General features: G+C 37.1%; 1 protein-coding gene across 2 annotated transcripts in view; it reads right to left on the bottom strand.

Annotated features, from left to right (window-relative positions):
- Positions 1 to 425: 425 nt before the first annotated feature.
- The window catches only part of NUCKS1 (nuclear casein kinase and cyclin dependent kinase substrate 1), a 32,142-nt gene continuing 15,786 nt past the window's right edge, over positions 426 to 16,781 (bottom strand). The window contains exons 2-7 of one of the 2 annotated variants that reach the window (XM_081120466.1): positions 15,071 to 15,120; positions 13,316 to 13,421; positions 10,416 to 10,471; positions 7,850 to 8,002; positions 6,970 to 7,119; positions 426 to 5,646 (exon numbers count right to left, since the gene is read on the bottom strand). In XM_081120466.1, the coding sequence (XP_080976592.1) occupies positions 5,450 to 5,646; positions 6,970 to 7,119; positions 7,850 to 8,002; positions 10,416 to 10,471; positions 13,316 to 13,421; positions 15,071 to 15,120 (712 nt within the window). In that variant the 3' untranslated portion in view covers positions 426 to 5,449. The remainder of the gene's footprint in view (positions 5,647 to 6,969; positions 7,120 to 7,849; positions 8,003 to 10,415; positions 10,472 to 13,315; positions 13,422 to 15,070; positions 15,121 to 16,781) is intronic. The other variant, XM_081120467.1, reaches the window with a different exon arrangement.

Here is a 16,781-nt window from a genome sequence, read left to right as displayed (position 1 = left end):
AGGACCTTCTACCATGTTCACCACCAAAGTAGCCTTTAATTCTAAAATTGCAATATAATGTAGCTCCTATGGTTATTTAAAACTGAATGCAAATATGAGTATAAACATTATCCTAAATTATGACTGGTGAAAGATTTTTGCCCTCCACAACACTTCATAACCTTGGATGTGAACAGGAGGGAAAATGCTAACTAGGAGCTCACGCACCCAGTAAGTAGTCAGTGCTCTCTTGATGAGCCAAGTATTAATTTCTCCTTTTGACTTGAGACAAGAGTGATGGTCACTTGTAACTCCTAAAGAGTTCATTCAGGAAGCAGATTCCCTCCCAAAGTCAGGCTGGACTGGGAGCTGACAGGCCAAGGTGATCAGCTCTATGTCAGTGTATTTGTGTGAAAGTATTACAAGAAGGACACAGAGCACAAATCTGGGTTATAAAAGCCCTTTTATAAAGCCATTTTTAAACAAAACAAAGTTTACAAAAGAAAAAAGATACAGAAAAAGAATAACTTGCTTCATGTCCCAAAAAGAAAAAAAATAAAGGGGACAATGCCAACATGCTCAACAATAAAGGGTTCTTTTCTTATTTTTAATACAAAATACAAGCAAAGGATACACATACTTAAACCAGAGCTCAGGAGCAGACGCGCAGTCCTGGAAACCCTTCCATAAAAGAAAGCAGGAGTTTGTTTTTTCTTTGTCTATGCAGGTACATACAGAGACTGGGATATGTAAAATTAAGTATCACAAAAGACCATCACACAAGTCTACCAATGCATGTTGCATCTATAATTCACGAACAAAATCATGTTCACTTCAACCTCATTTCATTTAAATTAAAAAAAAACCTTTTAAATAAAGTGGTTACATTCAAACTTTAACTTCCTTAGTACCACGCTGCAGACAGATTCAGCACTGTTAAGGTATTGCAAGAATGCCCAACCCTCTGGTGTCTGATAACACATCTAGCAACATTGCAGTATTAAGAAAGGGATGCCCCGGTCTCAGCCCATGGACTTACAATTAAATACATTTACGCAGGTTCCTCTTTGCCCTTCCTGCTCAGAACGTAAAAGATTAAGGACTAAAATGAAGGAAGACTGGGAATTTTAGAGCTGGCAAAACGAAGTCTGAAAGATGAATCAAGGCAAACAATTACTGAGAACTTGGCTGCTGCTTAACCTGACAAGTCTTAAAGTCTTTCCTTAAATCTTGCAGGAATTAGGTATTTAAGGTTTGCTGCAACATGGTCATGGTAAACAAACTAAGTAGAGCTCTTATTTACAAATCTTGTAACAAATACTTCTGGAGGAAAAAAGAATTCACTAATTTCCAGAAGACAAAGGTTTAATTGCCAGACATATACACACACTCACACACACACCCACACGATACTCCAGGGGTTTTTATACATGTTATTTAGGGCATAAGCTAAGTACTATACCCATTCCCCATCCAAAAAAAAACCCAAAAAAACAAACCAACCCAATTTTACCCTCCCCCCATAAATCTAGAAAACCCTCCCTTCACCCCTGATGTACAAAGTGTATGCACAATGGTGGCATTCCACCAGCCACACAAAGCATGCTCCCACAGATGTCACCAGGTCAGTCACTCCATTGGCATGGCAACAGGCAGGTTTAAGGGACTTTTCCCAATAGTGGTTAATATACAGTCAGCACCACTGGATTTTGTGAATTAGGCTTTGAAAAAAAGTGTAACTGAGGGACTGGGGATTCAAGAGTTATTTTGTATCAAGTTTATTCCAAGACAAAGGGAAAATGGGTTGCAGATTGAAATTTGGCTATAGATAGCTTGATGTCCCAATATTCAAATAAACTAACTCCTTTCCAAATAAACCCAGCTCCAAGCACAGAGAACAGGACAATTTTCTAACCTCAAGAGCAACCAGACTTTTAGATTTTCCCTACCCCTTGGCAGGAAATGCGCATTACTCGGTCTGTTGCAGTATCTGAGTGCCAGAGCCCACAGGCTTCTTCCTTCCCAACTCCTGAGGTGGTCATTTCTGCTTCCAGTGCAGCTATAGGTGAGGCAGGCACAGAAAGAACCACGTAAACTCCCTTTTTTACCACAGTGACAATGGCCACATGATTTTTTATAAAGCTTTCCCTGTTGCTCCAGCTATGAACTGCTGCTCTTGCCTTTCTAACACTCTCAAACATCTAAACTGGTTTCTTTAAAGAAAAGCACTCTTCCCTTTCCCCACCCAGTACTCTAAAATTCACTTGTTACCTGAATGGTCATGGATAAAAAAAGAAATGCTTGGATAAAAAAAAAAGGTGTTAAGTTCAGTTTAGCTGACCATATATATCCACAAGAGTGTAAAAAACTTTACTGGATTATAACCTCCAATTCCTCTTGATTAGTTACCTATAAGATGCTACTTGAACCAGTACCAGAATGAGTATTGAATTGAGGATTCAAGCTGGGGCAAACCGTTTCTGTGGAAAAAAAGCAGTATCAATCCTCCTTCATGGGAAATCAACTACTATTCTTTGAGATAAAAAGATTTCCACTCATTATCTCCCTAAAGGACACACCCATTAACTTTCCTTTATGGACTCAATGGGGAATGGAGACATGAAAGGGAGGTTTTTAGAAAGCAGGATGGATCTACCATTACTAAAATTAAAATGTCTCCTTCAGGTCTACTCCATTGATTCCAATCAGGTGGGGAGGGCTAAAAGCAGCAGCAAGTCACAAATAGTTTAATGTGTAAACTACCCATGTCAAGTTGTATGTGTGTTGGGAAGTCTAGAAAAAAAACTTAAGAACTAGAATGTAGTGTCAGTCAGCATAGCTGCCGAAATCCATGTTTCAGAGGTAAACCTAACAGAACAGAGAATTCAGTTAACACTAACAAGCACCTTCAAGGTTAATGTCCCACTTCCTGAGCACAGCAGAACAAGACCGTGAATGCTATTGCCATCTCACCACAGGCACGCCAGAGGAAGAGGGCATTTAGTCAAGGGTGGTGCCAATGGCCAGTCACCATCAGCTTATAGCTTGTAACCCATCGTGACATCACCATCAAGCCTGACTATTGAGCACCGGTTTCCAGTTGAGACACCACAGCTACCCCATTTGCATGCATGATTTGAGGGGAAGACTAGAGTGTTTTAAATCAATAAAAAGTGGAGAAAACAAAGGTCATTCAGAGCCTGTCTCTCACCTGGGGACACAGATCCTTTTGTCCAGTCTATTAGAAATATATAATACATCTTTCAATCTCATGAATTAATTTTTAAAAAAGGGATCACAAACAAAAGCCCAACCAAATGCACACAAGGAACTTAGAAGACAGGATTACCTCTAAAGTATGTGCCTATATCACAGAGATGTTAGTGCAGATTAATATATTAGACTGTGTTACATAAAATACTGAGGCTAAAGTTTTAAAAGATCCCCCCACCCCCAATTTTCACAAAACATAATCTAAGAAAAGCCCAATGTTACTAGGAATGTAAGACAAAGTTATAAACCCCTAAAAATAGAAGTGCATGGTGGAAACACTGATAGGTCTCTTGCTAGAAGAACACAAACCTTGTTAAAATTGGATACCTGAACAAACCCACTAAAGCAAACAGAACAATCTTTAGGTAACAATCCAACTGCTACTTATGTTCAAGCTTTGCATTTTTGACAAAGTACTAAAATCTTCAAATTCATTATTTAACACATAGTGCAACAGTGAAACGACTCTGTCACTGGGTGTGTTTTTTTTGAAATCACAAAGTAAGAATATTTCTTAAAGTGTCTTAATAATCAGAGTAAAAATATTCCTTAAATAACCTTTTGTTTTAGGAACATCTGCAAGAAAGCCATGTTGTCTGAGAGAAAAATATGCTGTAATTAAAAGAAAGAAAACTGCTTAAGTAAAATATTGAGGAAGCAAATCTAGATAAAAAGGCAGAGGTTAAATTTCACTAATTTTTCAACTTCTTAGCACACTAAGGCCCCTAACCCTTGCTCCCAGAAGCTCATGGTATCAGGATGTGGAGAATCCAACGTACAGATCTAGCTCCTGACTGCTTTCATAAGGCATGTAAAGTCTGCTATCGACTGCACGTAGGTCTCCTAAATGCATGCTTTCTAGCCCTGCTGAACCCCTTAAACTCCTATTTTAAGCAACATGAGCAGTAAGCAGGCGCACCAGTAAAAAGAAAAAAGCAAACTGAATGTGTGGGAGTAGCATTTAACACACTCCCATCAAACACAGGACGTGAAGTGAAGACAGAGCCAGGAGAAATCATGTCCTCCAGCAGGGCTGGTAGGCTTTGGGGGTAGGGGTGCAGCGGCATCCTACGTAGTAGCAGAAAGCCGAGATGCACTTCATACCATGCTTCTATGAAGAAATGGGAAGAGATGTGTATGAGGAAAATGTTCTATCCCCAAATAAAAACAGAGCACAGTTCATGGAATCTGAATGCATACAAGTTTATGGCATTGAAGAATTTCAATTCTCTGCTTTCATAACGGAAAAAAAAAAATCTCAAGTCTTTGTGAATGAGTTTCACATTAACCGGTAGTTTATTTGCTTAAAACCTAAACATTGTCAGTTTGAGAAGAAATCCACTGTGATATATCAATCTTGCCATTTAAATTCTAAGTTGTTTTTTTTTTTACCCTTGGTAAAAATTTATCCAGGAAACAGGATACATATATACTTTAAAACATGAACCATTAGAGAATAAAATAGGAAATTAAGCGTGATTTAAGTTTGGCGGTCCTTGTTTTTTCTTTTCTCTTTTTTTTAAAATTCCTTAAAGATTATAGAATAAAAAGATCACTGGCTCTGAATCTCTTTGAGATAACAAATGATGAAATGAAAAAAAAACAAAAACCCACACTCTCAAACGAGGTCAGGTAATTCACTACCTGCCCTGCCCCCAAAGAAAGAAATAAACTTGTATTAGATGACAACTTATTTTTTTAAAAGTCCAAGTAGAGAAAGAAGCAATCCTTTTTAACTAAAACCCTTCTATGTTTTTTTGATTACTGCTCAACTTGCTACTGTTTAGCAAAAAGCAACATTTCCATAGTGTTCATCTCAAATCTTATTGCTTTACAACTGTGGTATACCATCCTTTAAAAATAAAAAGATGAAGCAGTCAATCCAGTGATTAATTTGACACGGCTTTCATTGAAGGGAGGGAAGAGAGGGCGGTGGCAAAGAAAAGACCAATCGACAAAAAGGTAAATTAAACATACATAGGTTTTCTTAATAAAAAAAAATAATTAAAAAAAAGAGAGAGAAAATGTTATTTTCAACAAAAGGAAAAAAAAGCACTGAAAGCCCACGAGTCAAAGCCATAGCCAAAACCATGTTCTATCTTATGTAGGTTTTCTTTTTTTGCCCCCCTTTTTTCTTTTTTTCCATTTTTTTTCCTCTTTTTTTTTAAATAAAATCTCTGCCAAACCATCATCACTTTTAATCCTCCCCAGACGGGGCGTCATCTTCAGACCCCTCATCCCCAGACTTCTCAGGGGCAGGGCTGGCAGAGGCTTTCTTCTCTGGAGGGCTCTCGGGCTCCTCATCTTCTTTGGGAGAAGGAGTCTTTTCCTTTGATACCTTTGACGCTGTGGGGCGACCCACTTTCCCTTTGCCTTTCACAGGACTTGGCGTCACTGAGAAGAAAAACAACAATTTGGGGAAGGGAAGAGAAGAAAATGTCTTTAGTAAAAATCAGCTAAAAACAAAAGTCTACAAGAATAAAATCCCTAAGACAACACTCCCAACCTACTGACTCCCAATCACTTTACCAGCACCGTAATGCTGTTAGCTGTCATGCTTATAACCAAGAAACAGGATGCTACGGGGACTGTCACCAGCCTTCGCGGCCTGGGACACTAAATGGTGTTTTTGTGTAAAAAGTGGGGTAAGAAGCAGAAGACTATGATATGACAACCTGAGCAGAAACTGAAGCCATCAAATAACTTTGACAGTTCCAGGAATCCCAACAGTGAGAAGTGGTGAATAGAAGGTTTAACAAGCACCAGCTCCATTTGTCAGGATAAAAACGCAAATCTAGCCGCCGGAGTGGCTCCGCTGGTCAAACGCCATGCTGTGCACCAAAGGGCTGTGGATTCCACTCCTGGGGGCACATGCCTGGGGTGTGGGTTGGACCCCTGGTCATGTAGCGGGCGGAAGGCAACTGATCGATGTTTCTCTCTCACATCGATGTTTGTGTCTCTCTCTTGCCCTTCCTCCTTCCTCTAAGCATGCCCTTGGGTGATGATTAAAAAAATAAAAATAAAAAACCCTCATATTCATATTCTCAACAAAATGTTTGTGTGTTTTTTATTATTTATTTATTTTTTTAAATATACCTTTATTGATTTCAGAGAGACGAAGAGAGAGGGAGAGAGAGCAAGAAACATCAATGATGAGTCATTGATCGAGCCTGCAACGGGGGCATGTGCCCTGACTGGGAATCGAACCCCAGTCTCCTGGATCGTAGGCCGATGCTCAACCGATGAGCCACGCCCAGCTGGGCATGTGTGTATTTGTTTTTTTGTTTATTTATTTTTAAAAATATATCTTTATTGATTTCAGAGAGAGGAAAGAAGAGGGAGAGAGATAGAAACATCAATGATGAGAGAGTCACTCATCAGCTGCCTCCTGCACGCCCCGACTGGGGATCGAGCCCGCAACCCGGGCATGTGCCCTGACTGGGAATAGAACCTCAATCGCCTGGATCCTAGGTCGACACTCAACCGCTGAGCCACGCCTGGCCGGGCTGTTGTATTTTTTTAAAAAGCAAATCTAGCTTTCCGGTTTAATGACAAACTAGCTCTGATTAGGAGTATCTGCCAGAAACCACAATGCCTCAGGAAAAATAAATGCACGTGGTCAAGAGTGGTTTTATTCCACGAGCAGAGAGTGGTGAGGGGATTAGAACGCAGGACTTAAATGGAACACTGTAGGTGTCATTTCATTCTGCAGCTCACCTGTAGCCTTTAGCCTTGGTTTGGGCATTTTCTTTTCTTTTCTCTCGGGTTTGGGCTTCTTAACCATCTTTTTATTTTTCTTTTTAGAACTGCCGTAGTCACTATCATCATCGTCTTCCATTAGAAAGTCTTCATCGCTGCCGGAATCTTCTGAGAGGAAAGAAGAATTTCAACGTCCAACTTAATGTACACACCCTTCCAAGTGAACAAAGGGAGAGAGCGCTAAGAATGACTGGACGATGGGATCTGTGAGTCAAACACTCTTGGCTTCTATTTGCAGATATACTACCGGTTTGGTCGGAGTGCTCAAAGTGGCCCCACCTGTAAAATGGGTTTAGCACGCACATGAGGTTACATGACTGACTCGTTTGAAGAGTAGAATGAAAACAGGAAGGGATAAAATTTAATCTGAATAAAAATTGAAGCCATCAAGTAACTTTTGGTAGTTATATCATCCCATACAGTACTGGTGAGACCAGGAAAACGAAACTGAATCGACTTGGTGTGCTTGGTCCAACTACCAATGATGAAACAAGAAAACTACATACAAAGCAATCATACATGTAACTAATTAATCTGAGAAACATCTGAATTCTGTTATTAACACTTTTTGTCAGGGGAGGAGGTCTATACCCTTCTCCACAGGCCAAAATACAAATCTTAATCACAACGCCTGCCATGCAGCTGTTATTCTGACAATTGTTTAAGTATTGGAGTACAAATGATGGACAGCCCGGGCGTGACAATCTCTGAACCTATTACAATACGAACAGATGTCGAGACAGCCATCCCTCCTCACGGTGAGTCCGTGAGGGGCTGTCTGTAGCACCCAGCACCCCCGACACGCCCCAGGAACCCGGGCGGCCGCCGCCTCACGTACTCTCCGGGAAGGGCGCCTCGTCCTCCTCCTCGGGCTCCTCCTCGCTGCCCGCATCCTCCAGGAGCATCTCTCTCTGCTTCGAAGCTGCTTTAGAGGCTGCCTGCCGTTGCTGGCGCACATTTTTATGATCTTCTTTTTCATCTTCACTGTCCTCTGCAATATCAAAGTTAGGGTGCACTGATCTAAGAGTTGTGTGTATTTGACAACCACCTAGAAAAGCCACTGCAGTGGCCATGCTTCATTTCATTCAAAAAGGATAAGTCTATCTTTAAAAATTCCTACAAAAGAGCTAAAATTCAAAAACTGAACTTGAATAAGATTATGTACCTCACTATTACATGTAAAATAACTTACACATGTAGTTTTAAGTAAAAATAAAGCTGAATTTAGGTTTAAACACATGCTTCCTATAGCATACTTTAAACTTACATAATTGTTTTGCCCTAAAATCCTCCATTACATTCAAATCTATGTTCACAGTTTTTAGAAACTAAAGTTAAATATTTTTAAATGGAAAAGGGGAAGGCTGTCTTCCAATCATATTTATTGTGAGATACAAAACAAAACACGTAGGCCCTAAAATAATGCCAAACTACTATCCTTTTGAATGAGTGAGGTGTGGCCATCTTTAAAACACATATTAGACCAATTAGATCTTAACACAAGTTTATTTAAAAAACTGCTTTCAGCCCTGGCCAGAATGCTCAGTTGCTTAGAGTATCGTCCTGATACACCAAGGTTTCGGGTTCAGTTTCGGTCAGAGCACATACAAGGATCTACCAATGAATGCATAAATAAGTGAAACAATAAATCAATGTTCCCCCCTCCCCCTCCCTCTCCCTCCCTTCTTCCTCTAAAATCAATCAAAAAATATTTTAAACTGCTTTCACATATATAGGCAATTTTTGAAAATTTCAACACATAGTTGTGTCTGTGACTAAATCCAGTTAAAGGGCAGGCTGCCAGCCTACTGGCTCTAGATCAAGGTATATTTCTATTAGTCTCTACCTACAACCCTTTTCCTGGACTTTGAGACTCCCTTATTCTGTTAAGGTTAAGCTGTTACCCTTCTGGAAACACTCATAGTCCTTTTAGCCTTGCCTTGGTCAGTGTTCAAGTTATCACTTTCACTGCCAAAAACTTCATCTAGAGACAAAGAGACACAGGGAACAAAGCTGACTTTGGTAAACTCAAAACTAAACCCACCTGGAAGGAGCTATGCTTAACACTAATACAAAGTTATTCATCTTCAAGTGCTCAGTAAAATTAATAAATGGAAGAGATTCAAATTAAGGTATACAAGGCAGATGAATAAAAGTGCCCATTATATTACCATAACATCACTAGACTGTAATATCATTACAGTTAATATCATCTCTTCTCAACTTAGGCAGTCAGATGGCACACTTGAAAAGTATTAAAGCAAAACAGCTCAGTGGAGTGAATTCAGTGGAACTTTGTCTACCCTCACAGCAGTATCATTTAAAGGGAGGTCCAGGAAGGCAAATGTAGGGGACTACAGGTCAAAACTAAAGTGGTTTGGAAAAATGTGGAATAAACTCTTAATTCTGAGATGGGTTATATTAAAAAAATAAACAAACAAAAAAACTAACAACAATAAGTAATCAAGATTTAATATTTTATTCGGCCATTGAGTGTTCTCATCAATTCTTTTTTTTTTAAACATATCTTTATTGATTTCAGAGAGAGAGATAGAAACATCAATGATGAGAGTCACTGATCGGCTGCCTAGCCCGCAACCCGGGCATGTGCCCTGACCGGGAATTGAACCCCAATCTCCTGGATCCTAGGTCGATGCTCAACCACTGAGCCACGCCCGGCCGGGCTCATCAATTCTTTTAAGTTAAAATTCTTACAGAAAAGACTTTCCTTGTGTCTACTGTTTCAAAGGATAACTAACCTTTATTTGCATTTCAACCGAGAGTTATTCACTCCCCCTTTCTATGCCTCTATTTCGCTTAGTATTATACGTTACTCTACTGAGTGTGATGTCTTTTATTCATATAAATGATTTTCAATCTTGACTATGCATGAGAATAACCTATAAACACTTTTTAAAAACAAACCCCTAATATCCCACCTAGATCTATTTCAGAAATACTGAGGTGGGAAGGAGCAAAAGTATGTTAAAAACAACAACAATAACAAACTGCCCTGGCGGTGTGGCTCATTTGGTTGGGCGTCATCTGGTGCACTGAACGGTTGCCAGTTTGATTCCTAGTCAGGGCACATGCCCGGGTTGCGAGCTCCATCCCCAGTGTGGAGTGTGCAGGAGGCAGCCAATCAATGTTTCATTCTCACACCGATGTTTCTCTCTCTCCCTCTCCCTCCCTCTCTTTCTAAAAATGAATTAAAAAAATATTAAAAACAAGAAAACCTTCACAAGTGAATGTAGTAAGCCACCAGGATTGAAAATCACTATGAGCTCTACAAAGACAGAAACATCTTTGTAATGCCAGTATTTATAACAGTGCCAGGCATTACTATAAAACCACTTACTAAAATGTCCACTAAATAAGTACACAAGAGAAATATTGTTTATTACCTGCTGAGTGAGAATCATCCTTCTTGGTCTTCACATCTTTTTCTTCTGAGTCTTCACTGTAAGGGGAAGGAATAAAAAAATTTACGTTATTAGATCAAAATCTAAGTGAATGTAGATCTCTGATACCTGACTGAAGAATACTAAAGAAAACCTCCTATATATATGAAATTTAAACAATGCTGAGGAGTGAAGTTGTTTCCATTATTTACCTACTTTACAGGGATGCTGGTGAATAAGCACAATTTTTATCTACTTTTGGAAAATAGTGTTTCCAAAAACCCAAAGGGAAAAAAGGCGGCATCTCAACACAGGCTGAAAATTTCTCACCTACAGAAAAGGCCTAGTTCACAAAAACATTTAATAAAAAAAATTCTTTGTTGTTAGAGGCAGAATATAAAAATACAATTATAAGATGTGCCAATGGTGGTAAAGTAGGCAAATAAATGGACAGCACCAAATACAGATGCAAAAAACCACTAAATATAATTATTAAAGAAAATTGGAATTCAGTTATATAAATTACAATATGCCTAAATATTTATCTAAAACAAAATAAAAATATTAACTAAGTATTTTTTGCCTCCAATATTTCTATACATCAGAAACATGAGCACACAGACCTGCCTTGTATCCTAGAGAAAATAAAAATCAGCTCAATATCACTGCAAAATAAAATAAGGAATTTCAAAGTTCAATGAGCCCTGGCCAGGTGACTCCGTTGATTAGACGTTGTCCTGTATATCAAAAGGTTGTGGGTTTGATCCTGGTTGGGGCACAGACAGGAAGCAACTGATCTATGTACCTCACTGTTTCTCTCACATCAACGTTTCGTGCTCTCTCTCTCTCCCCCTCCTCTCTCTCAAATCAATAAAAACATATCCTCGGATGAGTATTAAAAAAAAAAGTTCAATGAAAAGGTTTATAAAACAATGTTTTTTAAAGTCACAAAGACATACATTTTATCTCCTCACAAATTTTAACTCAGGAATCTGGGTTCCAGTGTCCTGTCCTTGTCATTAATTTGTTTTATGATCTTAGGAAAATCACTTGGTACTCTTCTGTGCTAAAATTTTATGATTCCATGAGAAATTCTGACAAACAAACAAAAAAACCCAGTCATACATAAAAACTGTCTTCATAGCTTTCCTTTCTTAAACAGAAGGTCTTGTAAATCTCTTTTGCTATTTCCCATAATCTAGACCACACTCAAATGACAAACTACTGAACCCAAGATTCCTAAGCAAAGAAAAAAACAAACAATTCTTTACTAAGCAATCTAACCCAAGAAACACTGTAATTCTGAAATCTGTGACTGTTCTACAGAAGTGTTTTTATGCAAAATGAGCATTTAAGTCACAAGTCTATGACAATGATGAAGAACTATATCATTTTTCTCTAGTTCTTTTATTATTGAGTTTGTAGAAACCATTAATCCTTGAGTCCCATTACAGCAAAGCCAAGTAAAAGCTAAACTTTAAGTAGAGACCAATGGAAAAATCAACATAATACGGTCTGAGGGAATAAACATACAAGTAGTACAAATGGCAATAAAAGCTGTATTTATTTCAACCACTTCTGACACTCTGGAGACAATACTAAAACCAAATGACTAACGAGGACAATATTAGGCTAGATTTAATTACATCAAGGAGACATTGTAATAGGCTACAAAAAAAGCTCATTCCTAGGAGAAATATAATTAATATTAAATGATAATTCTAAGCTGGGCTGCTATATAAAAACCAGATTAGAGATATATACTATGAAACTATGGAAGATTTGCTCCTCCACAGTATAATTCTTATTTTTCCTCAAAATCACATCTCTGAAATTCTCCAGAAAAGAAAATATTAGATGTTAGCAATATAAGCAAACATAAATTACTAGGTAAATGTATGTATTTAGTATTGTTATTTCTGCAAATTTAGCATCCTGTAAATTCAGAATGAAAGGACTTCTGCCTGGAGCTTTATTGTAATGACTTTAGTGTTTGACAGTAAATATCTTTGAAGAACTAGTAAGAAATATTATTTCATGTCTTTGAACTGCTCATGCTTAATAGTATTGTTGGGAAGTGGTATAGCCCAATAACCATGGTTTCAAAACCTGTTGGTCCATTTGCCAGGTAACCTTGGACAAATCACAGAACTCCTTTAAGTTAATATTGCTCTCTCTAATAGAGGTGTTGTGAAAATAAGAAATATAAATTAGCACATAATAGAGACCAGCACATAACAATCATAAATGGTAGTACTATCATTGCCATCAAGGAGATCTTGCCACATTGAATATGAGAATGTATGTGCCTACCTGTAAGAACAGAGGAGAAAGCTACAATATACTGGTCTCATGTGGCACCTTTAGTTAAAATTACAACTCATCTGAACTCTTTATAAAACTAAGGGAAGGGAAACTGCTCCAAATGAGTAAGTTATCTAAACAAAGGAGAACTGATTATAGGAGATAAAACTAGGCAGACTATACACGTAAAATTCTATAAGCTTTAGTTATCATTCTACCAGTGATTTGTGACTGAATGTGAAAGGTCACTCATACTTTGCAATTACTACAATGAGAATGTCAATACTAACCTCAGGTAACAAACTGCATACTTAAACAACCTTTTGGCTACATTCAGAGGTTTGAGGTAGCAACAAAGGCACTCTCAGAGATCACCGTGGACTCCAGGTTGAGTCCAAGCAAGCCTCATGACCTTTACGAGGCCAAAGTCTAGACTCAGGCAGCCTGCCCAAGTTAGGATGAAATATGCAAAAACAACTTTAACTGAACCACAAGAGCCTTCGCAAAAGAAATGAAGATTCTAACTTGGAGATCAGAAATTACCCTCATCTCAGAGTGGTTGACAGTGGCAGCAAGAACAAATTAACAATGCCTCTCACCTATCTTCCTGTGAATTCTTTCCAGATCGCCTCTTATTTTTAGCTTCTCGTGGAGATGATCGAATTTTCTTAGCTGGAGGGCCCGAATCTCTTCCGTAATCTTCATCTACACAACATTTTCCAAAAATCAATAAACTATATCATGAATTGTACATGTAGAAATTACCACTGGATTTTCTGAGATAATTATGTCTCATGCTATTTAAATGATGAGGAACAGGATTTTCCAAATAATTTTTTTTCATTAAAAAAAGTAAATTCTCCTTTTCCAGTCCTGCTACCTTAACTTAATCATTTCCATTTCTGCATATTAACCTCTAGTCCTCATGTGTATATTTTAACATATTCACAGCCAAATATCTCTTATCATTTTATATCCTACCCTTTTAATTTATTACAGATTTTCCCATGGTTCCACATCTTCATATTTATTTTAAAACTATTATAGTAATATGGGCATATGCATTTTTAGAATGTAAAATTCTACAATCCTAATACAATTTCTGTTATCAAGTAAATTACCTTTAAAGTATTAAGTATGGTATACTCTGGCACTTAAGAAAAATATTTCCAATTTCTTTCTTTTTTAAGAATTGATTTGAGAGAGGAGGAAAGGGAGAGGAGGAGAAACATCAGTTTGTTGTTCCACTTATTTATGCAAAATAACTCCAATTTCAAAAGCCCTATTAAACTGAAGAAAATTACCCCACCTTAAAAGGTGATTTTTTCCAAAACTGTTTACTACACAATTATACATGAAGCTTCAGCAATTATTAAATGGTCAGATCATTATAAATTCCATTATTGAATATCGTACAACCATTAAAAGGAATTTTTCAAATAACTTCTAAATAACATGAGGAAGATACTCATAAGTAGGGGTGGGGTGGGAGAAGGACAGAACCCAAAAATCCTACAAGACTTCAACTAGATTTTTAAAAGGGGGGGAAAAAACTCAAAAACTTTTTCAACAAAATGTTGAAAATGACCATTTTCTGGCTAAGAAATCTTGAGTAATATCTTTGCTTCAGTTTCTTTATCTGCAAAATGGAAATAATAATACACATCCTATTTTAACAGGATTGTTCTGAGGATTACATTTAGCAAGCATTTAATAAATGTTAGTATTCCCTCTGGGAGGTTGGATTATGTGCTTTGTTTTGTTTTTACTCTTCCTTATATATTTCTACATTTTCTAAGTTTTCCCAAAGTGCACATATTATCTTTATAAAATAAAATTAGATTAAAAAAAGGAAAAAGTAGTAAATGCATCTGGAAAATGAGATTAAAAACATCATATTCTAAAAAAAACCAGTTATGGCTAAGATTTAAGATACACTACTCATTCTATGAGTCAGTTCACAAATCGAAGTTGTTTCACAAACACTGTCATCTTAATTTATTACGCAAAAAATTAAAATATTCCCTATTAAAAGGTACAAGTTTAAACTATGATTATAGGAGTAGATATATTAACTAATAAACACTGCATCAGAATTATTGCACATGTAAACTCTGGTCTCCAAAACCAAGTAAGGAAAAAATTATTCAAATGTTTGTATCAATGATTTACTAAGGAAAAGTTAAAATCCATGCAAGTTCAACATTTGTTTTGGGTGACACAGACCTTGATGTAATTTACATACATAAAATTAAAAATAAAACTTATTCCAAAGCATTATAAAAAATAAATAAGCTGGAGATTCTTCCACTAGTAGGGTCCAATTTGTAATCTATTGAAATCACAAAACTTACCAGCATCATCAGATTCTTGAAACTGTGAATAATCGACAACCTTCCTATTTCTGTAGAAAGAAAAGATTCTAATTAAGATCATAAAAATGTGATTTCTAAGATGTTACAACACACATTTCTTTCTCATAAACAGAATTAGAACAAAAGCGTGGTGAAGGCCTGGGGGGGTGGGGCAGATTCAGGGTGGAGAGGGTAACTGAGGGGGGAAAAGGGATATCAGTAATACTTTCAATGATAAAGATAAATTTTTAAAAAGTAGGTTTACAGTTCTGAGTATGGGAAAGGTTGTTCTTGTATTATTTATTATTATTGTATTATTTGCCATACAAACGACTGTAAACCTACTTTTGTCCCACCCTGTATAAAAGCTTCCACGTAAGTATCCAGATAGCCTGGCTTTCAAAAGAGCCTTAGATGGGAAGTAACAAAATGATACTGAACAAGTGAACTGAAAGGATTAAGAGAAACAAGCCACCAATTCTACTTAAACCTGAGCAGAAGGATATTCCTGGTTTTATAATAAAGATAAAAACATCACTTAAATTCAAAGATAGTAAGGCCAGAATTCAAGCACAAGTACCACTTCTATACAACATACAAAAATGATAGGTGTACGAATGAATTCTGAGAACGTATTTAGAGCAATGTTGAAAAGGGTATAGACACACCCTTGGCTGTAGAGAGAAAAGGCTCTTAAGGAATTTTGCCTTCTGTTTTTCTTTAGTCTACCAACAATAAATTATCTTCTCAATTTATTGCCTCAATGAGTCAAGATGCAAGATTTAAAAATATGCTCCAGTCCGGCCGAGCGTGGCTCACTGGTTGAGCATCGATCTAGGATCCCAGTCAGGGCACATGCCCGGATTACGGGCTCGATCCCTGGTTGGGGGCCTGCAGGAGGCAGCCGATCAGTGACTCTCTCATCACTGATGTTTCTCTCTCTCTCTCTCTCTGAAATAAAGATATATTTAAAAATAAATAAAGTAAAATAAAAATATGCTCCAATTACAGTTGAATCTTGAACATGTGTTTGAAATGCATGGGTCCACTTATAACATTTTTTTCATCTTGTAAACAGATGATATAAACTTAGAGCACCAATAAATATAGTACAGTACTGTAAATGTATTTTCTCCTCCTATTTTCTTAATAACATTTTTCTCTAGCTTACTTTATTGCATTAATACAGTATTATAATACATGTAACATACAAATGTGTTAATCAGCTGCTTATTCTATTGGTAAGGGTTCTGGTCAACAGCAGGCTATTAGTAGTTCAGCTTTGTTATAAGCTGAGTTTATAAATCAAAGATACCATCATTCTATTAGAAAAGTTAATTTAAAAAATATGACAGTTAAGTTCACTCATATGCTGTATCTAGAGTAGTCAAATTCATAGAAAGTAGAATGGTGGATGCCAGGAGTTGGGGTAGGGAGGAATGGGGAGTTAATGGCATGCATAGTTTTAATTTTGCAAAAGGAGAGTTCTGGAGGTGGGGTGCAAAACAATGTGAATTTATTTAACATTACTGAACTGTACACTTAAAAATGATTAGGATGGTAAATGTTATTTTAAAACAAAAAATAACTTTTTTCTTTCTAAAAACAAACTATTGGAAGGAGGGGGGCTGGTAATCAAATGCCTTCCACATTCAAACAAAATAGTGATTTGATTTATTTTAAAATAATTTTTAAAATGTTTTTACTGATT

This window comes from Miniopterus schreibersii, assembly GCF_964146895.1.
Source record: "Miniopterus schreibersii genome assembly, chromosome: 19".
Classification (NCBI taxonomy): domain Eukaryota; kingdom Metazoa; phylum Chordata; class Mammalia; order Chiroptera; family Miniopteridae; genus Miniopterus; species Miniopterus schreibersii.
This window is presented reverse-complemented; position numbering and strand designations above follow the sequence as displayed.